This window comes from Saccopteryx leptura, chromosome 7 (genome assembly GCF_036850995.1).
Source record: "Saccopteryx leptura isolate mSacLep1 chromosome 7, mSacLep1_pri_phased_curated, whole genome shotgun sequence".
NCBI classification, from domain to species: Eukaryota; Metazoa; Chordata; class Mammalia; order Chiroptera; family Emballonuridae; genus Saccopteryx; species Saccopteryx leptura.
The window spans coordinates 103,015,583-103,038,989 of record NC_089509.1 but is presented as its reverse complement, the minus strand read 5'-3'; the positions used below and the strand labels follow the sequence as shown (position 1 = coordinate 103,038,989).

Here is a 23,407-nt window from a genome sequence, read left to right as displayed (position 1 = left end):
GTAAACCTGCAGCTGGATTGCAAGCTTAGGTGGTTGTGATGCCCAGTTCTTGAACCTGTCATTAGATTTGCCTCTAGCCCCTCAGCATTCTCTCCTCAAGGCTCTTGGGAGCCCTCCCCACTCCCCCAGGCAGGGTAGTGGAGTGCCTTGTTTTGAAAGAAGAGTACGTATTCGTGAATGGTTTGGGCATCAGTAGATAGGGAAGAGCTGCTTATGCCAAGTCTAGCATTCCCCTACCTTGCCAGGTTCCTCACAACTGTCTGCAGTGTCTGGTCCATGAGTGGGTTCAGGTGCCATCTCTGGCCCCCCCAGGCTGGCTCTGCAAGCTTGGTGGAGACTTCTGGACTTTGACCCCTGAGCTAGATAGCAGGGACTGCCTATCCCAGTGGACTTATATCTTTCCTCTGGTCCTGTTCTTGAACCCTGCAGTCCTGCCAGCTCATTAATGACCTCACCCATGCCCACATCCGCCTCTCTCTGGCTTACTCATTGGTACTCAAACAAAGATTACCCTCTTGCTACTGCCTGCAGCCAGACCCACCACTTTTCATTGTCACTGGGAAGTAGTCAGAGGTCTGAAGACCTCTCCTGCCCTCCCCTCTTGGCATTGAACCCACAAGAGTGTATGCTATTCCCATGATTTAAAAAAAAATCGACAACTGATTTTTTAAAAAGGCTCTAAGACTTCTTAGACTGCTTCTATTATGTTGGGGTTGTGTTGGTTCTATTTGCTTCATTCAAAATTAGCAATCCATTTAGCCTCCAGTCAATCAACTGGTTCAATAACTTTGGCTACCCTTCCCTGTAGAAATCCTTTCTTTGTGCCGCATGATGTGATGGTAACACTGGGACTCAGAAGAACAGTTTGGTAACCGCCTGCAGCTGGATTGCAAGCTTAGATCTGGTTCTTGGTCTGTCTTTGCTACTAACTAGGTAAGTCACATTAGGCAAGTCACTTCCCTTCTCTGGACCTGTTTTTCAGGAGTAGCAAAAGCAGATACAGCCGACATTTATAGAGCACTTTAAATGCCAGGGGCTGGGCAAATCATGTTTGTAATATTATTGTGAATAATATATTGGGATCTTTCCAGGATGGTGAGGACACAGGTGGGCATATCAGGGAGGGAAAGCATGAATGTGGTCTCCAAGGTGAAGGGCAGGATGCAATGCTCTGGGAACAATACACTTCCACATATATGGAGCCCAAACCCCTAACGGTTGACTTGGGTCTTCTTGGAGAAATCGGGCATCTCTCTTCTGTACATTCATTCATTCATTTGTAAGACTTCTTTATGGCTTATTATACACAGAGTAAACTTTCTTTTCTCTCAGTACCCCATCAAGCTAGACTTGAAGTCTATTTTAGATCTTCATGAAGTGGAATGAATATTAGAAATGTGTTTTGACTAAGTTCTTGCCAAACTCTCCGCCCAGGTGGTCCATGCCAGCGGCAGCGGCAGCTACCAGCCGGCCCCAGCGCTGCCCTGAATCGCCTGCCCACCAAGCATATATTTCAACCCGGATGTCTCCGGGGTGCCTCAAACCACGTGTCTCCCACTAAACTCAGAGAATCACACAATTTTCCCCTCTCTTTCTCACCCTTTATCTGACACCAAGTGTCATTAATTTTACCTCCTAATATTTCTCTAAACTGTCTCCTTCCCTTCACCTTCTGCACCAGCACCTCTATTCTAAGCTCCCATCTACCTCAGCCTAACTTAGGGCTGCGGTTCTTGCCACCTTCCAATGCGTTCTTCACTGAGCTGCAGACGTAAACCTGACTGACTGCCCCCCTCCTGCTTCACCATAATAGCTCCTTCCACTTTCAGGATGACACCACTGTCCCTAACACGGGTAGCATAGAGAGCACTGCTCAGTTCAGCCCACCCCGCCAGCTGGGTCGCCCAACCCCAGCAACCCGCATGCTGCCAGCATTCCCACGCTGCAGTCCACCCTGCGCTTTCTCCTGCCTCTGGGCTTCGTCTATGCGGTTCCCTTCTCCAGAAATAACCCACTCTGCCTGAAAAATTCCTCTTCGCCTTTCAGAAGGAAGTTGCTAAATCAGGTTGCTTTTTGTAATAATACATGGCACTTATCTTCACTCCAATTAAATACTAGTGTAATCAGGCCCCCTTTCATCTCCCCGTACCGACAGTAACTTCACATGAAGGCAGAGGCCAGGTATGTTTTCTTCACCAGAACACCCCCAGCACCTAGTCCTCAGCAGGGCACCATCTGGGGGTCAATTAGTGTTGTCCAACGAATAGACAAGCATTCGCTCTTCCTTCTCCTTAAGTCTGACCCACCTCCTTCCTGCTGGGGTCTACACCCTTAGGGAGATCCTCCACGGGCTTGTTCACCAACTGCTCCAGGGGAAAGATGGGTAGAGGCCCAGAACTGAGGTTGCTGTTAGCATTGAACACATCCGGTTTAGGGCTTGTGATCTCCTAGGGAAGGAAAGGAAACCACTGTTACTTCAGCTGGTTTGTGGCTACCTCCCAGGCTGTGTCCTCTCTGCAGTCAACATGGACCCTCGGACACCTCCTTCTAGACGCCTTCAATGACCCCCAGCGGCCCACCGACATACACATAAACACACTCATAATAACACAACACATTAGATTGGACCCACAAACTAAAGCTTGGTGGTGCGTATCCAACCAAAGCCAGTTGACTCAAGATGACTATTTTGTTCTATGACATGTTAACTTCTCGATGACTTTCCCCCAGACATTTGAAGTCTACCTAGGACATTTATGACCTTCTTTCTCTTATCTGTTTTGAAATTGTCATCTGTACAGTCACATAGCCTTGACCTATCTATGCTTTTCTGCCTGTACCATCAGTCTAATAAAAAGGGTTTATGAATGCCTCAGGGTTCTCAGCCTGTGGGTGGGGCAGAGGAGCCATGTGTGTTATCTGCCAATTACATCGGGGAGCTTCGGAAATCGCTCCCGTGTCCTGGACACATTTCTGCCGAGTCAACTTGGCTTCGCTTCCCCTGCAAGCTTGTAAACTTCTCAAATGAAAGGCTTTGCTTTCATGTTTCCATAGCTCAGGCCTGGATCCAGCCTACATATATTTCTGTAACTAGCTGAAAGACTGAAGTTATTCCGCCTGTAGAAGAGACCCCAAGGAGGACAATAGTAGAGAAATCATTATTTATAATGACCCCCAGTGGCCCACGGACATACACATACACACACTCATAATAACACAACACAGTAGATTGGACCCACAAGCTAAAGCGTCGGCATCAAATTCCCTGGACCCTTTATGAAAAACACACATATTCCTGGGTCTCAACCCCATTCTGTAAACCAGAATCTTTGGGAGTGGGACCTTGGAATCTCCAGTCTCCTATGTTTCCCTCACCCCCAGCACCCCATTACCTGACTCTTATGCATGATAAAATTTGGGAATCATTTCACTAGTGAATGGAAAAGACAAAAGAGCTGGAGACACTAAAGTGAAACAGCAAGAACTGCCATGAGACGTGGGAGGAAATGGTGGGAAGGAAGGCACAGGACACCGGCATCTTCTCTGGAGCTTCCTCAGCCCTGGCAGGTCTGGCTATGGTCAGATGTTCACTGCTAGACCCAGCCACCTGCCCACACTCACAGAAGTGATCTGGCTCCAGTCCCCAGAGTTGTCAAGCTCCATCTTCAGGTCCTCATAGGATTTGGCATTCTGCATATAAAGCAAGTAAGACATTAGACCTGGTTTTCAACAGAAGACACAAAAGACCCTTTTCCTTCTAGAGTTGAAAGAAGGCTGACCTAGGTCCTGGGGCTGAGGAAGGCAAGAGGGAGCTGGGCAGAGGCTGGAGGAAGGTCTCTGAAAAAGGAGGCTGGATGACGCTGCCACGGAGCAGGGAGAGTAGAAGGGACCATGAGGGGCCCCAACTCCGTGTCCCCGGGGCCTGCACCGAGCACGGCACATCCTGAGCTTCTGTTAGGCTGAATCAGTGAATGAAGTCTGAGAGAGAAGCCAGCACAGACTCGAGGTGAGGGAAGGCTGCCTGAGATGTCGGCGTGGGACCCTGATGTGAAATGAAGAAGCTCTGGCACCTGGATTTGCAGCCGTGAGATTTGTTTGAATCCATCCTCAAGACTAAACAGCCCATCATCCACTGAATTTCTTAAATGTATTTGAGGAAATTAATGAAAACTCTGTTTCCCTGACCTGCCAATTTAGCACACCCAAAGCCACCAGGCCAGCACTCGTTCTAACCTCAGCCTTCCTCCTTCCCGCAGAAAACTTTGTGGGGTTCTATTTTGAGGACCTGCTTTCTGCTTTTATCTGGGGCCAGTTTAGGAAGTCTGACTCACTGTCTCTCAGTTGAGGGCCACATGGATGACCCATTTTGCTTAGAATTTAATACCACGAAGACATCTGTCTGTCCTTTAGAACTGACACGTTTCTTTCTGTGAGGTTGAGGACCCACCAGCGCTGTTCCGTAGAAGTGTCAGTGAGGGTAGAAATGTTCTCTTTCTATGCTGTCCAAATGGCAGCCACGAGCCACATGCGGCTATTGAGCACTTAAATTGTGGCTAGTGAGAAATTGAATCTTTAATTTTCTTAGATTTTAATTAATTTCCCCTGTGTGGTAGCGCAGGGGATAAAGCATCAGCCTGGAATGCTGAGGTCGTCAGTTTGAAAACCCAGACTTGCCTGGTCACATATGGGAAACAACTTGATGCTTCCCACTCCCTGACACCCCCTACCACCTTCTCTCTCTCTCTCCTCTCTCTCTGAAATCAGTAAATTTTAAAAAATTCTTCATTGAGTTAATTTAAATTTAAGTAGCCAGTCCAGCTCTTAGGACTAAGGTCTAATAGCTTTGAGCTAAATCTAGTGTACAAGCGAGGTATTGTCATTAGCCTGGGTTTTGATAGACTTACTTTCGTCACCTTCACCCGAGGGTTCAATGGTCCTAACTGCAGCCCTCCTTTTCATTTGAAGACCCCTCTAACCCCTTTACAAATATATCACATGTCACCTATCACAACAGAACAGAGAAGCCTGGGCGTCCACCTTGCCCTGGGGGGGGGGGGTACCATGAAGAAGCCACCCAGAGATGCTGGGCTGTAAGGACCAGGGTGGGTTGGGGCCACTCACAGTCCACTTGAAGGGATCCCACGCCAGGAACCAGCCTGTGAAGGTTGGGGGCTCATGTCCCTGCTTCACCACAATGATGGGGGTCCGCGGGTCCCGGCCGCTGGGGTGGGTCTTGAGGTATTCCTGCACCGTGGTGGCGGCGGCCTTCTTCTCTTCCTCGTTGGCATGCTTCCCGATCCAGAAGAAGACCTGCGGAGAATGGGGAGCCCCGTCAGTGCTTCCTGTCCCCCTGGCCCACGGGGCTGTGCCTCGGGTCACCCGGACAAGCCCATCTGGCCTTGACTTTGCATATGGGCAACGAGGAGGTTGGACAGAGGCTCTCTACTTTTATATTCTCCAAATGTGTGACTTTGGAGCCAAAGGCCCTCAGAAACACTCCTCTGTCACGTGAAAGTAATTGGACTTTGGGGAAAGATACCTCCTATGCAGCAGCCCCTCTGGGCTGCCTTCTTCTTGTGTAGGCTCCTGTGTTCATTATACTGCTTCCAGGAAGAATGTATATGGGAGCCAAGAAAACATCAAATCTACCCTATCCCTAAAGCCACTATTTCTTGGCCAGGTCTTGGTCCTACCTGGTCCCAGACATCAAGCAGAAATACATCATCCTCTTCCAAGTCATCCTGATTGAAGTCAGGGATTTCTGTGGCCAGGAAACGCCCAGTCTGGTTGGAACATTCAAAGAGCCGGGGGGTGACGACCGTGTTTTGCTCCTGCAGTCTGCAGGATGGAGAGAAGACCGTGTTGGCAGGAGGGAGGTATGGGGAAAGGAAAGTCAAGGACACAGAACTCCGGGGGAGGGACTACAACATGGAAAGTCCACTTCTTAGGAAAATGCTGCTTCTGATCACACAAAAGGTGTCCCCTCTCAAGAGTCTAAGAGTGTTCCACAGAAGAATTCCCACTGATTTCTCAGGACATGCATTCCAGTGGCTCTTCTCTAATCCTGTTAGGAAGTTCTTTCTGATACCTTCCCTCTATTCCTCCTGCTGCTACTGCAGTACATGCCCTTTGGCTTTTGAACCAGAGGTCATGAGTCTGCTTAAGAAAAACCATTTGAAAGAGTTTACAGTTGGTGCTCCTCAGCATTCGGGTCCTGTGTCAACTCCAAAGGGCAGACTCGGTGGGCTCTGACAGCTTCCCCCCAAAGGGCAAACCTATAGCCCCGCCCCTTTCTTTGAGCTGCCTCCAATAGCTGTGAACTCTCTTTGCAGGGAAACAACCCCACCAGGCCCCAGGCAGACCACAGTAAGCAGGACAGACACAGCCGCTGTGCCTAAGAGGTTCCAAGGGCGTGGGCTCTCCTGACTCATCTTGTGGCCCAGGGGTTCAGGCACACAGGGTCCTCAATCCATGCCCACTGCAGGCGCTGGGCCATGAGGGTGGAGGTGCTGAGAAGCTCTCCAGCCGTGGAAAGTGAGCTGGGGGCCGTGGGACGCCATAGTCACTTACCTCTTGGTGTTGGCATAGGGTGCCTTCCCACCCAGGGCCATCCAGAAGTTGGCTGGCTCCTGCCCCTCCACCACCACTTGCTTCTCTGTCCGGGAGATGGTGTCGGCAACCATCTTGGCCATCTCCCGCTCATCTCCGCTACAGCCCTAAGAAAAGGGGGGCTGGCTGTGCTGGGGGAGACCACCTCTAGTGCCATGCTGACCCACACCCTTCCGCCACATGCACTGAGCCCCCAGGTCTGTGGGGGCTCCCACGGATTAGGAGCCTGAGCACATAGCTGACGCAGGGATGGTCCTCCCATCTTGTCCTCTGCCCTGACACTCCAAAGAATGGCAGAGGAGGCAAGATCACCTTCACTGTCCTTACAGGGCAGGGAAAGGACTACAAGAGGCCGAGAGTCCTCATTACAGACAGATGGAGAGGCAGTGACGGGCACGGAGAAACTGAGATAGAGCCTAAGACGTAAAGACAGACCAATACAAGGACAGATAGGGCTGGCCAGAGACAAACAATGAGATACTGACTCAGACGGAAGCAGCGAATCTGAGGGTGGCCAGACTCACAGCTGCAGAGGGGACAGGGCTCGAGGCAGCCAAGAAGCAGGTGGGCAGGGCCCATTCAGCCAGAGCCGCCCACCCTGACCCAGGTCGGCTCCAAGGCAGGGGGACCCACACACACCTTCCCACACCACAGGTAACAGCAGGACTGGGTCTTGAGGATGAAGACATCATTGGAGTTGAGGGAGGTGGCCCGGGCTGGGACCTCGAAAGCCTTGGTGTTATTGGTGCTTGTTCCGCGGACCTGAAACAGCCGCGTGGAGGGCACGGGCTCCTGGTTGTTAGCCCGAGAGGTGCCTCCCTGCAGGGTGTGAGGAGAAAGCAGGAACTTCGTAAAGATGGGGAGGGGGGTTAGAGAGGTGCAGAGAACCAGAGAGGAGAAGCGGTTGGGGCAGGGTCAGCCTGCCCCTCCAGGTCCGCTGATCCAGCGAATGAATCTTTCCAAAACGTTTGGTCATGGCGCTTCCCTCCTCAAAAACCTTCAGCGGCCTCCCGCTGCTCATAGACTAAACCCAGCTCTTCAGAGGGGCCTTGGAGGCGCAAATGGCCTTTCCAGATTTACTCTGCTCTCTCCAAACCTTCCAGCTTACCTCGGCCAGGCTTCCCACTGTTCCCCACAGACCCCTTCCTCTGGACCTTTTTTCTTGCTGTGCTCCCAGCATCGCATGCCCTCCTCATACCTCTGCTCAGCTCTTCAACTGACCCCAACATCACGACCTCCTCCAAACCCCTTTCCACCAGGAACCCCACGCCTGTTCCCCGATCACTGTATTCACAGTCTCCTTTTAAATCAACCTGTGTTCCTGGCATTTAACCACATGGTGCCACAGACTGTTCACTGCTCTCTCAACAAGGTGGTAAACAGTGTCAGCGTGGCATTCTGCTCCTCCCTTGGCCCTTTGCAGAGAGAGCTGTGTACTTAGTAGATGGTCAACGAACAGACTGTTGCTTAAATGAATGCAGAAGGCATTTCACTATGATGGAAGGCACTAATGCAGTTGGGACAGGTCCATCATTTAGGCAAATCTAGCCAAAATGACTTCCTTTGTAAAGGATCCGAAGAATTGGGGTGAAGAGGGGAACAGTATTTGTACATGCTAAGGTGTTCCTTACATGGATTTTTTTAAAAGCACTGAGTGGCTGTTTCTATTACCAGTTCCACGTGGGTGATGGAAACTCAACAGTCCTCTCCCACAGAGAATGGGCTCCACCCACAGCCCTGGCCCCGCCCCTGACCCCCTCCCCATCTCCTGGGTGCCCGCCCCGCCTCAGTTGCCCTCAGTTATGGGTACTGAAGGCTCCTCAGTCCAGCAGCCACACCTGGTAGACCACCATGCGTCCCTTGAAGATGGACATGAGATGAGGCGGCTCCTTGCCCATCGGGACTCGGATTTGGACCGGCTCATCGTTGTACTTCTGATCCAGGATGACAGCTTGATAGGCCGAGGCCGCGATTTCATCCTGGCTGGCCTGGCTGCCCTGGGGGCGGCAGAATGGACCGGGGTGAGATGAGGTCAAGCCCTGATTCGGACCCCACCCCTGGCCTCAGCAACAACTCTATCCCCAATTCTGACCTGACCTTAAACCCAACTGTCTTCCCTATCAAACCCCACCTTGGTTACAGCCAAACTCCCAAACTGACCCAGATCTCAGTTCTCATCCCAACCCTACACCCAACCTTCTCCAGCCCCAGCCCAGCCCAGACCACCTGTAACCCCAGCCTTGACTCCAAACCTCTCCTCCTCACTGGACCTTTTCTGGGGAAACACCATGGTCACCACTCCCCTTGCCCCCAGCACCCAAGCATCTCCCTGCTCCCCCACATCTGGGCCCAGAAGCCCAGTCAGAGCAGGTGAAGGGGAAGTGCAGGAAGCCACAGAAATGGGAAGAGAGACTCAAAAAGGGAAAAGGGTTGTGGATGGGGGTCCTCAGAGTCAGCGGGATCTCACAGCCAAAGTAGTCCCAAGATAGAAGAAGGGTGAACTCCCCATGACCAGGAGTATTCAACACAAAGTGGATGGCGACTAGGCAAGGGTACAGTGGGTGGAAGCGGAGCTGGCTGTGTTCTGGACAGGGTGGGCAGGGCCTTACCTGCCAGATGTAGAGCAGGTAGTGAGCCTTCTCACCGATGAGGTAGGTGTAGAGCAGCAGGTAGCAGTCGCCCCCATAGAAGTGGCCCAGCCACTTGGACTCCACAGGCACCGGCTCTAGGTTCTCAATGCGCCACACCTGGGGCCAGTACCAGGCTAGTGTGAGGTCCAGGACAAACTCTACCAACCTCTCCCACCCAGAGGCGGGTCTCCTTCCCCTGGCCATACCTGCACCTCCCCACTGCCGTCGTCTACCATCTTCTGCTGGGCAGCAACCTGAGGCTGGACGTGCATGGATGTGGCATCAAACTTCACCTGCTCCACCTTGGCTGGAGTGAAGGGAATCATGACACTGAGTGTCACTCGTTGAGGTCCCCAGATCCTCACAACAGCCCTGAGTGGTAGCTATAATCCTTAGACCCATTTTAGAGATTCTGAAACTGAGACCAAAGAGATTTAATAACTTACCCCAGGTTACCCGTGGCAGGGTTATCAACAGAACCATCCCTCCCTGTACCTAACTAAGACTCCTGCTCCACCAGGGCACCCAGGGCAGCCAGGAGAGAGACAACCCTTTTATCCTCCCCAGGTGCCTGGCACCGAGCTTGCCCTCAGCCAGTATTGTCTGGTGAGAGACTGAACTATTTGGTTTTGAGGGAGACCCAATAGCATTCCAAATGAAAGGACATTTTCAGCTCCCATTTGTGACACCTCTTGAGTTTATCCATGTCCCCTCCTGTCCCCATACCAGCTGGGCAGCACAGACCAAGGTAAACATGCCCATGGAAGAGGCGTGGCCAGGAAGGAGGAGAGGAGGCAGGTCTGGGCCCTCCCTCCTGGCCCCACTCTCGGCTCCCAACCAGCCCTGCTTGCCCGGCTCTTACCCACGGAGCCCACGCTGTGGGTTTTGCCCAGGCCTGCGGTGCGGTTGGGCACTGTCCACTTCTGGAAGAGCTGCTGGAAGACGGCAGATTCGGCCCCATCATTCTGCACCTCCACCTGCGTGCTCGGGGGGTACTTCTTGGCTTTGATGAAGTTCTGGGAAGAGAGAGTTGACTGGGGCTGTGTGCCGCCCCTAACCTCCATCCCTCAGTGCAAGCCTGGCTCTTACCCCAGTCAGACCTACCATACACCTACCCCTGGCCCCGAGCCCAGACCGGAACCCAAGCCTAGTCCCAATGCTAAACCTACTCTGGCCCCAACCCCAAACCAGACCTTACACTTGACACCACCCAAACCTACCTCTGACCCCCACCCCAAGGCCAACTCTGATCCCAAACGTGACCCCACCTCAATTTTAACCCTGGCCCTCAGCCCCATCTTCAACCATGAACCCAACCCTCAATCCAACGCTGACTCTGAGCCAGTTCAAGTGACTGACTCCAGCCCAACAGTGATCCCAGACTCTGACTTGGCCCTGTCCCATGCTGACCCCATCCTCTCTAGGAAGGACAGCCTCTAGTTTTCTCCCTCCCTTCTCTAAACCCAGCCTGAGGTCTGTAGGGAAAACAGCTGTGGTTAGGCTTGCTCGCTTGTTTTCCGGCTGCAAGCACTTTGCATGATTAGTGTGTGAGCACGTGGCAGAGAGCCACGTGTGTGTAGCCTACATAAGGCTATAGGTACTATCCCTCAGAGGGGTGGCTTTCCCGTTTGCTTGCTGTCCACCCCTTCCACCATAAGAAGCAGTTTCGGCCCTGGCCAGTTGGCTCAGCGGTAGAGCGTCGGCCTGGCGTGCGGGGGATCTGGGTTCGATTCCCGGCCAGGGCACATAGGAGAAGCGCCCATTTGCTTCTCCACCCCCCCCCCTTCCTCTCTGTCTCTCTCTTCCCCTCCCGCAGCCAAGGCTCCATTGGAGCAAAGATGGCCCGGGCGCTGGGGATGGCTCCTTGGCCTCTGCCCCAGGCGCTAGAGTGGCTCTGGTCGCGGCAGAGCGATGCCCCGGAGGGGCAGAGCATCGCCCCCTGGTGGGCAGAGCGTCGCCCCTGTTGGGCGTGCCGGGTGGATCCTGGTTGGGCGCATGCGGGAGTCTGTCTGACTGTCTCCCCGTTTCCGGCTTCAGAAAAATACAAAAAAAAAAAAAAAAAAAAAGAAGCAGTTTCCCCCGTGCCTGTTCACTAGCCCGCCTCTATGAATCCAATAAACTAGAACGGCCCAACGCCTTTCAGCTCCATGGTTCTTCTGTAGTCTGCCTGAATCCAACGTGAACCCGCCTGGCCTCAGCCACCAGCATTACAAGATAGGAACCCATACCCTGAGGAAGCCCTGGGGCTGCCTGGTGGGGCTGCCTGGTGTGCAGATGGCTACAGAACAGACCCTCAGACCCCCAGCTGGGTGAGGCCCGGAGCTTCCCCTGGTCCCAATGATGACACCGCCACCATCGCCCCAGTCTGACCCCGCTTCCTTCTCCCCCTGGACCCTGTTTCTCTCCCCTCTCCTGACAAACCCCTCCCCGCCCCCATACCCACCAGGGCCTGGCTCATGGCTCCCTTCCTCTCCTGGGCGTTGGCCTTCTTCCCCTTCCACACGTAGATCTTCAGGCCCCCCTGGTCCAGGATGTAGCAGTCCTAGAGGGGAGGAGACCCAGGATGAGAGCCCGGGGCGGCGCCCTGGGCTGGGCAGCTGCTGGCACAGGAGGTTTGGAGGGAGCGCAGGCGGAGTGCAGAGGGCGGGGAGCCAGGCCTGGGGGCTGTCCAGACCCTCTCACCTCGTGACTGAGCATGTCTTGTGTGAGTGGCCGTGTGGCCACTTCTCTGACCACCAGCTTTCCCTCTGAGTCAGACACGCTGCAGGACAAAGGTATGTCACAGGTCAGGAGGGGTCTCACGCCTCTCAGCCAGGGCACCCCGAAGTCCCCCAGCGCCCAGGAGGGGCCCAGCTGGGCACGCACTGGTACAACTTGAGGGCAGCCTTGAGAGCGGGCTCCACCACCGTGTCCGGCACGGCTGCCTTCAGCTCCCTCCTCTTGCCCAGCACGTGGTTCATGACCTCCATCAGCTGCGGGGACTCCTTCTCCTTGTCCCCGTCCACCACTGCCACGTAGGTCCGCCCACCTCGCTCCTGGTCTCGGATCTCCTTGGCCAGGGTCATGCCCTGCAGGGAGGCCCCAGGTGACCCATGAAGCTGGCAGGTGACAGGGCAGCGCCCACCGCCCCACACCACGCCAGAGACCACAGCAACCCCTGAGGGGTGAGGCACCTCCCTTTTCTCCAAGGAGAAAAGCACCAGGTGCGTGTGAGGAAACCAGGTGAGAGCCCTTTGGGAAAGCGGTGTCCTTATTGGCGGAATCTGTTGCAGGTAGCCTCTGTGGGTCTTTATTTTTGGCATTGTTTGAAATTTGTGATTTTTACTTCACAGTTTTGGACAAAGCTGAGCTCTGAAAATCACAGTACTCTGTCTCTGCCCATAGCATACTCGAACACACATGCACACACGTGTAGACACAGCTTCGCATGTGCACAGATTCGGTGTGCTTTGTGTGCACACACACACACAGATAGTACACAGACACCCGCCACAAAGTGAACAGTCCACATGTGCTCTCTCTCTCTCTCTCTCTCTCTCTCTCTCTCTCTCTCACACACACACACACACACACACACACACACACACACACACACGACCTGGCTAACTCTCCTCAGCCTCAGCCCAATGTCCACTGTTCAGTTATGGGCACTGAGTCCCAGACCTGTTCCTCCCTCCCTCCCAGGGATGTCGCTCATCCAGGCCCATATTTCTGTCTCCAGCCCAGCTCCTGCTCTCACCCTATTTATCCAGCTCCCACGACAGCCCCACTGTAAGAGGTATAAAACAACTCGAGATTTTCTTCCCAAATCTGTTGCTTCCTGATCTTTCCCATCTCGGGAGAGGGAACTCTCCATCCCTACAATTGCTCAAGCACAACGCCCTGCACTCTGCCTCACTCTCTCCACCCTCAGGCGACACCCAAATCCAGTGGATCCCTCCTTCCCAGGCCAGGGAGCTGGGGCACCTGCCCCTCCTCACCTTACTGACAGAGGGCTCCCTGTGTCCCTTCAGCGCCACATCTCCTTCTGTCCCTCAGAAGACAGAGGGCCTTCTATAGCCTCCTTGTCACCGAGGACAGACCCGAGCCCTCTTCCACAGCCTTCTTTCTGACCACAGAGCATGCCCCTGCGAGACCTGCTCGCCTCCTTTCCAAGCCCCCTGGACCCGCCATCTGAGGCCCTGGCTGCTCTGGCGGTCACCTCTCCCAAGCCATTTCTCTCCTCCTACCTTAGGGCCTCCTCCTCCCCACCCTCACCAGCTCCCAGAAGCCTTCCCAGAATCCTCAGAGCTGCACACCCCACTCCTCCTCGGCTATTCCCCTCATGTTTGTTCCCTCATACACACTGGATGACCAGCTGGACGCCAGAGCCAGGGCAGGGCTCTGCCCACTTCATTCTCCATTGGATCCGGCGCTTGACAGAGGGTGTGGCACACAGCAGGGACCCATTAAGTCTCAGGGGATTAGCCACAACTGTGCCTGCGACTCTAGCAAGCATACTTCTCCCCAAACACAGGGAGACTTTGGTCCACCTTCACACAGCCGGCCCGGGCAGTCAGGGCAGAGAGGCCTGGGGACATGCAGGCGGGCTGGCCAGTCTGTGGGGGAGGCAGGCGCGGTGTGCAGGAGCGGGTGGGGAGGGCGGGGCTTGGTGGGAGCAGTCCTGCAGCGGCAAGCTTTACCCTGAGTCTCTCCATGCGGTTACTCTCCGGTCCGTTCCACTGGATGATAAGCTTCCCAAGGTCCAGGAGGAAAACGTCCCCACGATTGAAACTCTTCCAGGACATCTCCACCTGCAGAGCCACGGGGGAGGTGCAGACCTGACTTAGCTTCCATCCATCGTTCATCTTCTCTTCCCCATCGCCTCCCTGTCCCCACCGCTCCTCGGCCTCTGCCCTCCCCTCTTCCCCCCAGACTGGAAGGGGACAGGAGGCCATGTCCTGGGACTCTGGCTGACGCCCACCTCTCCAGCTACCACGTTCCTCTTGCCCTTCACATGCAGCAGGCGCTGGACATCGCTCGAGTTGGTCTCCACGTGTTTCATGCCGGAAGCCACGCCCCCCTTCCGAATCCTGAGAAGAGAGGTGAGCTGACCCCCAGAGAAGGCTGGGAAGTGTGACAAGTTGCCTGTCTGCCACGGGGCCATCTGAGGGCTGGGGCTGTGACTAGGGTGAGGTGCATGAGGCCCCTCAGGTGCCATCTTCAAGGAGACATTCAGTCTTAGGGTCATGCAAGTGTAAGGTTGGCATGTTGCCTATATTTGCAGGACTGGCAGTGAGTGCCTCCTTAACGTTTGTACCCTAGTCTGCCTCATTCACTTCACCTCAGTCTCTCTTCTGCTGAGAGGTGTTCAAAGACAGATGCATGGTAATGTGGAAGGACAGGACAGGACTCTGAGGGCAGGGATTGAAGAGAAAGAAAAGAAGGTAAGAGTCCATGGACTAAATTGTGTCCCCTCCCAAATTCACGTGTTGAAGGCCTAACCTTCAATGTGATGGAATTGGAGATGGGGCCTTTCAGAGATAATAGATTTAGAAGAGGTTTAAATGAGGTCGTGGGGGTGGGGCCCTTATGATGGGATTAGTGTCCTTATAAGAAGAGACATCATAGAGTTTCATTCTTTTCACCACATGAAGACAGTGAGAAAGTGGCCATGTGCAAGCCAGTAGGAGAGCTCCCAACCAGCAACTGAATCAAAGCTGGCACTTTGATCTTGGACTTGCCAACCTCTAGAACTGTGAGGAAATTCATTTCTGTTGTTTAAGCCACCCAGTCTATTTTTATTTTTCATATTTTCTGTATTTTTCTATGGTTGCCCAAGCAGACTAAGAAAGGAGAGGTGCCAGCTCAAATGCCCAAAGGAGTGAATTCTGCTGTAAGTGTGGGAAAAGGGGGAGCAGCAAGACAAAAGGGAGGAGTGGGGACTGTGGCTAACTGGAGAGCTCCTGGCCTATCCTATAGATCAGTAGCAACTTGGCTCCTGACCACGTTTCCACAGGAAAAGTTCAGAGGCTAGAACTTTAGACTTTTTAAGGAAAACTGTAATGTGGGTTTTAGTGTGAAAGGCCTGCTCTAGAGAGAGGAGCAGTCATTTGCCGGTTGCTTAGAGGGGAGACTTGATGTGATGCCTTGAAGGTTGATTAATGAAAATTCATGCTACACAGTTACAGAATTTCAGAATGGTGTCTGGGCAGCCAAAGACAACACTTGGAAGGATGAAAACCAAGGACAAGGCAGCAGCAGGAATGGGGGTGGGGAGTGGAAAGGTGAGCACAAATCACCCTTATGCCCCCGCAGCCTCAGGCTCCCTTCCCGCCCCAGCTCTGTCCCCCAGCCTACAATGTCCTCCCAGCCCTGGTCCCACTCCCCAGCCTGCAGCGTGCCCCTCCATACACAAGGCCCCGCTTGAAGTAGCCTCGGAAAGCCTCGCTCTCATTGCCCTGGACCTCACGATGCTGGACAGCCCGGCCCTTCAGGAAGTCGTCCATCTGTGTGGTGTAGATGGCAGCCGCCCCTTGCTCGTCCTGGGATGAGGCCTGGCCGATCCAGTAGTGGATGTCATAGGACAGGCTGCTGCCCGTCTTGTGGATCTAGGGAGAGGGGGGATGTCCACTGTACCTGAGACCCTGGGCTCCCACAGCCCTCTCCTGCCTCCCTGCTTTGAATGGTCTCTCACGCACATGCGGCCTGGGCCACAGATGAGCCCTGAGTTGTGGCTCCAGCTCTTCCATAGACCCTCTGAGGCAAGGGGCAAGTGGCTTCCCCTTTGCTCACCTCTTCTTGGAGATAACTGGGCTGGACTATAGCAGCATTTCCCAAAGTGATGTGCATGGACCCTCAGAGGTCCATGGGGTGATTAGGTGATATACCAACAAATGTATATGTGAAATTATTATGTAAACATTTTATGGCTACTTTCTGTTTGGGACATGGGACAGTTTTCCACTTGTAGTAATAATATAGAGTTATATTTTTAAGTAAATGTATTTAAATGTTAAAGGTGAGTTATATAAAAAATGATACAGGCCCTGGCCAGTTGGCTCAGTGGTAGAGCGTTGGCCTGGTGTGGAGTCCCGTGTTCAATTCCTGGCAGGGCACACAGGAGAGGCGCCCATCGGCTTCTCTACCTTTCTCCCTCTCCTTCCTCTCTGTCTCTCTCTTCCTCTCCCACAGCCAAGGCTCCATTGGAGCAAAGTTTGCCCCGGGGCTGAGGATGGCTCTGTGGCCTCTGCCTCAGGCGCTAGAATGGCCCTGGTTGCAACAGAGCAGCGCCCCAGATGGGCGGAGCATCGCCCCCTGGTGGGCGTGCCGGGTGGATCCCGGTCGGGCACATGCGGGAGTCTGACTGCCTCCCTGTTTCCAACTTCAGAAAAATACAAAAAACAAAACAAAACAACAAAAAAAGATACAAACACATTTATAATAGTACTGGTGGTACCAGAATGTGGCCAAAACCAAGAAGGTGATATGGAGATGATGATGGATTTTGGAAATGTGGAGTCAAGGCAAAGTGACACTCCATCAGCTCAGTGGTCCCCAAGACTATAAATACACAGAAGGTCACCTCATCTGGGAGCTCAGAGGCCCCTAAGCTGGGCACCTGGGCACAATCTGTGAGGACTGTCTTAGGGGTCAAGCCAGGCCAGCTCTTTCCACTGCCCCAGCCTCACGTTTCCTCCCTGACAGCACAGTGGGCTTTGGTTTCTGCTCAGCCCCCTCCCCTGCCTACCCCGCACTCACAGCCAGGACAACGTAGCAGTCACCGTCGAAGAAGCTACCAAAGGTGCTGGGAGGAACGGGCACCATCTGCATGGCCTGGGGAGAGAGGGGAGCTTGGAGGGGCCGCCTGGATCTCCCAGGACCCCCACTCCCACCTCCTGCTCCCTCAGGCATAGAAGTTGGTGGAGAGCTGGGAGGAGGACAGATGTGAGGAGCTAAAGGAGCAGGAGGAAGAAGCTGATTTGAGGAGAGGGGCAGGGGCACTTGAGGGACAGGCACCAGGGGTTCCCACACCAGCAGGGAAGGGCTGGGGGACAGTCAGAGTAAGCTCAGGCCTCTCCTTCCCTCAGCCCTCGCCTCCCCCCATGTCCAGGCAGACCTTACCTCGATCCTCCATATTTGTATCCCAGGGGTGGTGGTGTTGAGGGAGCCTTTGACTTGAGTGCTCAGTTTGGTCATGGCGGCGAGCCTAAGGGGGAAAGAGCCGTGAGGAAGGCCTGAGAGGCTGGGAGTGCCCTGGGGTTCGGGTGCTGCCCTTCCAGCCCAGCCCTGAGATCTCTCAACTCTGCCAGGAGCCAGGGCTCAGGGACCTGGGGGAGGAGAGGGAGGTGGTCTCCTCTCTGGGCCCTCATTCAGTGGTCCCCAACCTTTTTTGGGCCACAGACCGGTTTAATGTCAGAAAATATTTTCACGGACCGGCGTTTATGGTGGGACAGATAAATGTATCTATCACGTGACCGAGACAAGCATCAAGAATGAGTCTTAGGCCTGACCTGTGGTGGCGCAGTGGATAAAGCGTCGACCTGGAAATGCTGAGGTCGCCGGTTTGAAACTCTGGGCTTGCCTGGTCAAGGCACATATGGAAGTTGATGCTTCCAGCTCCTCCCCCCCTTCTCTCTGTCTCTTCTCTCTCTCTCTCTCTGTCTCTCCCTCTCCTCTCTAAAATGAATAAATAAAATAATTTTTAAAAAGTAAAAAAAAAAAAAAGAATGAGTCTTAGATGGATGTAACAGAGGGAATCTGGTCATTTTTAAAAAATAAAACATCGATCAGACTTAAATATAAATAAAACGGAAATAATGTAAGTTATTTATTCTTTCTCTGCAGACCGATATTAAATGGCCCACGAACCAGTACTGGTCTGCGGCCCGGGGGTTGGGGACCACTGCCCTAAGTGGCTGAGAGCCGAGACCCAGCTCTGATCTTGTCACTCTCTTCCTCATACATCTACCCTGATTCCCTACCACCTTCTTTTTCTTTTTTCTTTTCTCTCTTTTTATTTTTTTAGTTAAGTGAGAGGTAGGGAGGCATGCGCTCCAACCAGGATCCACTCAACAAGCCCCTACTGGGGGATGTTCTGCCCATCTGGGACCACTGCTCTGTTGCTTGGCAACTGAGCTATTTTAGTGCCTGAGGCAAGGCCAGGAAAACATCCTCAGCACCTGGGGCCAACTTGCTCAAACTGCTTGAGCCATGGCTGCAGGAGAGGAAGGTGGGGAGGGGTGGTGATGCAGATGGTTGCTCTCCTGTGTGCCCTGCCCAGGAATTGAACCCAGGGCTTTCACACATTGGGCTAATGCTCTACCGCTGACCCAACTGGCCAGGGACCCTATCACCTTCTGAATAAAGCCCCCACTCCTTAGCCTATGACTCAAGGCTCTTCTTTATCTAATCTCAAATTGTTTTTCTTTTTGAAAATTTTTTTATCAAAACTTGGTTTTAAAAAATCAGTTTATATATATATATATATTAATTTTTAAAAATATTTTATTTATTGATTTAGAAGAGAGAGAAAGGCAAGGGGGAGGAGCATAAAGCAACTCATAGCTGCTTCTTGTGTGTGCCTTGACAGGGCAAGCCTGGACTTTCGAACCAGCGATCTCAGCATTCCAGCTAGATGACCTATTCATTGCACCACCATAGTTCAGGCCATACAGAATTTTTCTTAATTAAAAAAAATTTATTCCATTGATTTGTGACAGAGAGAGGCAGGGAGAGAGGGGTGGAAGAGAGAGAAAAGCATCAACTTTTTGTTCCATGTAGCTGTGTATTCATTGGTTGCTTCTCATATGTGCCCTGACCAGGGATAGAACCTGTAACCTCAGTGCACTGGGATCGCGCTTTATCCACTGAGCCACCTGGCTAGGGCACAGACTTTTCTTTTTTAAGGAAAGCAAAGAATAATAAGAGTTGAAAAGTGCATACACCCTAATGAATGGAAAAAGCAGGTGTTCAAACAAATGCTTATACGTGAAGTTCATAGCATTATTCACAATAGCCCCAAAAGTAGAAACAACCCAAATGGCCAACAGCAGATGCATGGATAAAAAAAAAGGTTATATATTCCCACAATGGAGTGTTATTTATCTATAAAAAGTACTGATACGTGTTACAATATGGGTATGATCCTTGAATACATTTGTTTGGTGAAAGAAGCCAGACCCAGAAGCCTTGTATTGTATGACTCCATTTATATGAAATATCCAGAACAGGCAAACCCATAGAGATAGCATGGTTGTCAGGGGCTGGGGGGAGAGGGAAATGGGCAGTCACTGCTACTGGGTATGGAGTTTCCGCCTAGAACTAGATAGAGTGGTGAGAGTCGTGCAATGTTGTGAACTGGCTGAATGCCACTGGATCGTATGCTTTAAGGTGGTTAAAATGGTACATCTGGCCTGACTAGGTAGTGGCGCGGTGGATAAAGCGTCAGACTGGGATGTGGAAGGACCCAGACTGGGATGTGGAAGGACCCAGGTTCGAGACCCCGAGGTCCCCAGCTTGAGCGCGGGCTCATCTGGCTTGAGCAAAAAGCTCACCAGCTTGGACCCAAGGTCGCTGGCTCCAGCAAGGGGTTACTCAGTCTGCTGAAGGCCCGCGGTCAAGGCACATATGAGAAAGCAATCAATGAACAACTAAGGTGTTGCAACGCGCAACGAAAAACTAATGATTGATGCTTCTCATCTCTCTCCGTTCCTGTCTGTCTGTCCCTGTCTATCTCTGCTTCTGTAAAAAAAAAAAAAAAGGTAAATCTGGCCTGACCTGTGGTGGCGCAGTGGATAAAGTGTCAACCTGGAATGGTGAGGTTGCCAGTTCAAAACCCTGGGCTTGCCTGGTCAAGGCACATATGGGAGTTGATGCTTCCTGCTCCTCCCCCTTTTCTCTCTCTGTCTCTCTCTCTCTCCCCTCTCTCTCTAATAAAAATGAATAAATAAAATCTAAAAAAGTAAATAAATAAATAAATAATTTAAAATGGTAAATCTTATATTTTACCAAAATAAAAAAGTGCATGCAGCAGTTTTCTGTCCCTTCCCAGCTACCCTGAAACAGCCCTCAATTACTGTTCTGCTGGCCCACACAATGTAGACTCCACAGGGACAGCGGCAGGTTTATTTGCTCAGCATTGAACTCCTCAGCATCTAGCACAGTGTGGCACTTTGCTGGGTTGGGTGGCTGAATGAATGAATGACAGTGAACCACCCTCCACCCACTGAGCTGGAAGGAACCTCCTTTTTCCCAAGCTGCTTCTATGGGATCGTTTATGGTGCTTTTGGTTTTGACCTGTAGCTGTGTTCTCCATTTTGGTCGCTCACCAGAGTAACTTTGGGAGCTTTTAAATAATACAGACGCTCAGGTGTGCAGGCCGCTTCCCCTGGGATTCTGATTTAATTAGGCCTGGGCAGGGGTACTTTATTTTTTTTGCCTTTTGAGAGGTGAGGCATGGTTGCTTTTATTTTATTTTTTTACAGAGACAGAGAGAGAGAGTCAGAGAGAGGGATAGATAGGGACAGACAGACAGGAACAGAGAGAGATGAGAAGCATCAATTCTTTGTTGCAGCACCTTAGTTGTTTATTGATTGCTTTCTCATATGTGCCTTGACCGGGGGACTACAGCAGACCGAGTAACCCCTTGCTCAAGTCAGCGACCTTGGGTTCAAGCTGGTGAGCTTTGCTCAAACCAGATGAACCCGCCAAGCTGGCGACCTCAGGGTCTCAAACCTGGGTCCTCAGCATCCCAGTCCAACACACTATCCACTGTGCCACCGCCTGGTCAGGCGAGGCATGGCTGCTTTTAAAACTTCCGAGTGCTTCAGATTACACACCAAGGCAGAGGACCACCTGAAGCACTTCGTCCTTGGTTTCCTGCCCCTCCTGACCAGGCTGGAGGCCACCCCATTCCCCACCGAGCCTACCACCAGCCTGGCACAGGGTTACCCTCCACAAGTGCTCCTTGAACTAATTCATGTTGAATAAAAAGTCACGTGCCTCCCGCAGATCCAGTTTCATGATGACAGTCTGGAATGTATCTAATCTCTCTCTGCACCTTGACTCTGAGTCACCTCTCAGAATAATGACCTGCCCTTTTACTACCCAGAAACTCCCTCTCTGAGTCCTGAGGGGTGACCCCTCACCCTGGTATTTCGGAGTTTTGGGGCAGGGTCTCCCTGCCCAGCACCTGAGGTAGCACCCCCTCCAGCAGATCGGGCCACCTGCCGATCGCCAGGGCAGGGTCTGTCTGCAGGAGCCCCTGGTGTCGGTTCTCTGTGAACTCCTCCGTGAGTTCAACCCACAGGGACCCTGGGGCTCCCAGAACTACTGGTTCAGTAGAACCAACGGGCGTACAGAGGAGGAACGTTTTACTTGAATCACCACCGTGGTCGACATCCCCCTTTTCCAAAGCAGATTCTTGACACTCACTAGCTGAATGAACATGGACCCTATTTCTTCATCTCTGAGGGTGGGTGGTCAACTAGATGATCTCTAATGTCCCACTAGGGACATGCTCTGATTCTTGGAGTGAACAGCGAGAGGAATAAAGGGTAGACACGAGGAGGTGCCTCTTGCCCATCGCAGGGGAGAGTCAGAGAGGCGGGGACTTGGAAAAGCTGGTGCTCTCCTCCTTTAGAGAGAGGTCATGATTGGGGACCTCCAGCAGCCTGCACAGATAGATCATGGGGAGATCCTCATGGCCAGGGGTGGGCAAGGGGATTCTGGGAGGGCAGCTCTGAGAGCCCCCATGCAGCTTCCTACCCTCCTCCCGTGTCCTTGTTCCCGCGGTTCCCTTTACCAGGAGCCCTCCCCACCTTCGTCACTTGGCTAACATGTTCTTCCAGGCTCAGTTTAGATCTCACTGCTTCCAGGAGACCCTCTCAGAATCCTCGGGCTAGTTTGGGGTCCCAAGGCATCTTGGACGGATGCCTCTTTTGCCCCCTAGACAACATGGTGATGAAATGATCTGTTTGTAAGTCTGAGCTCCTGTAGGCCAAGGACCTAGGTGTTTGTCTGTCTAGTCTCCAGGTCCTAGCACATAGTAGGTGCTCAGTAAATACTCATGAAGCTGAAAGACTGAACTGTGGAATGGAAGGGGGCTGACCTTCTCAGGACCTTGGTTGGAGGGAGTCAGAGTTCCTGCCTGGCTAGTCCCCATATGTCCTTCCTTCTCTGCCGCCCTGTTGTCCTCAGAGTTCAGGCTCCAGAGAGCCCTGGGTGCTGTCACTGCTTTTAGTCCTCAGGCAGGCAGTTCTGAGCTGGACAGGGATGTGGCACTGCCTGAAACAAGGACACCTTCCTGCTTCCTCAGGCCCATAACAGCAGAGGAAACGGACACCCCCCCCCCAGCCTGCAGTCTCTGCCCCCTCGCACCTGAGGATGCCTGAGCAGGCTTCCTGGGAAGGGGGTGGTCAGTATGTCTAAAACCCTGCTCTGAACTTGCCTGCCCTCCTCCCATTTCAGCTGAATGGAGCCATAGCGGCTGGTGAGGCCAAGGGGACGATGGGTCCTGGTGGAGGGGAGACGGGGCAGAGGTGAAGGCTGGGTTGCAGAGTGTGGGCCAGGACCCAGTGCCCAGCCCCCTGTGCCTGTCTTTTCCCATTGAATCCCTGGTGGCTATTGCTCACACCCTAGGAGCCAAGAGACAAGAGACTTGAGGTCCCAGGAGTGTCAGGGAAATGGTAACACAGAGAAAGAAACCATTTCAGATGAAGAAGAAATGGGTAAAGAGGTGGTCGGGGTGAAATCAGGGTGACCAGTTAGTCCTGCTATGCTATGCTCAGGACTGTCCGAATTTAAGTCTGAAAGTCCCGTGTCTCCAGACGCTCGGCAGTCCGGGATGCTGACACCTGGAGCAGGGTGCAGGCTGGCGGCAGTGGGGTCTGAGGAGCAGCTGTCTGGGGCGGAGCCTGCACGGTCTCTCCTTGGGGGCCAGAGAAGCCCTGCAGGGCTGTCTGCTCTTCCCAGACTCTCCTGAGAGCGGAACCTCCCCCTCGTCACGGCTCCACGGTGCTCCGGCTGAAGCCAGGTTACCAGACAGAAGCCAGGGACCCTATCCTGTCCTCTCCCACCACCCATGGTCCCCGCGGGCCCCCTCAGGGTTGCCTTACCTGGCGGGAGGAGGCAGCTGCCACCTGGGAGATCTCAGGGAGTTGTGGCAAGCTGACCGCAGGAGAGCGACC

The 23,407-nt window shown here is 53.0% G+C and overlaps 1 protein-coding gene across 2 annotated transcripts in view; it reads right to left on the bottom strand.

Annotated features, from left to right (window-relative positions):
* Window positions 1-23,407, bottom strand: part of VIL1 (villin 1) — a 25,130-nt gene extending 1,723 nt beyond the window's left edge. For both annotated transcript variants that reach the window (XM_066346310.1, XM_066346311.1), the window contains exons 1-19: window positions 23,336-23,407; window positions 17,343-17,427; window positions 16,980-17,054; window positions 15,633-15,829; window positions 14,203-14,311; window positions 13,922-14,032; window positions 12,105-12,307; window positions 11,922-12,000; window positions 11,683-11,781; window positions 10,102-10,255; window positions 9,446-9,546; window positions 9,219-9,356; window positions 8,448-8,606; window positions 7,249-7,428; window positions 6,571-6,716; window positions 5,694-5,838; window positions 5,122-5,310; window positions 3,622-3,690; window positions 2,307-2,447 (exon numbers count right to left, since the gene is read on the bottom strand). In XM_066346310.1, coding sequence (XP_066202407.1) covers window positions 2,307-2,447; window positions 3,622-3,690; window positions 5,122-5,310; window positions 5,694-5,838; window positions 6,571-6,716; window positions 7,249-7,428; window positions 8,448-8,606; window positions 9,219-9,356; window positions 9,446-9,546; window positions 10,102-10,255; window positions 11,683-11,781; window positions 11,922-12,000; window positions 12,105-12,307; window positions 13,922-14,032; window positions 14,203-14,311; window positions 15,633-15,829; window positions 16,980-17,054; window positions 17,343-17,417 — 2,370 coding nt within the window. In that variant the 5' untranslated portion in view covers window positions 17,418-17,427; window positions 23,336-23,407. The remainder of the gene's footprint in view (window positions 1-2,306; window positions 2,448-3,621; window positions 3,691-5,121; window positions 5,311-5,693; window positions 5,839-6,570; window positions 6,717-7,248; window positions 7,429-8,447; window positions 8,607-9,218; window positions 9,357-9,445; window positions 9,547-10,101; window positions 10,256-11,682; window positions 11,782-11,921; window positions 12,001-12,104; window positions 12,308-13,921; window positions 14,033-14,202; window positions 14,312-15,632; window positions 15,830-16,979; window positions 17,055-17,342; window positions 17,428-23,335) is intronic.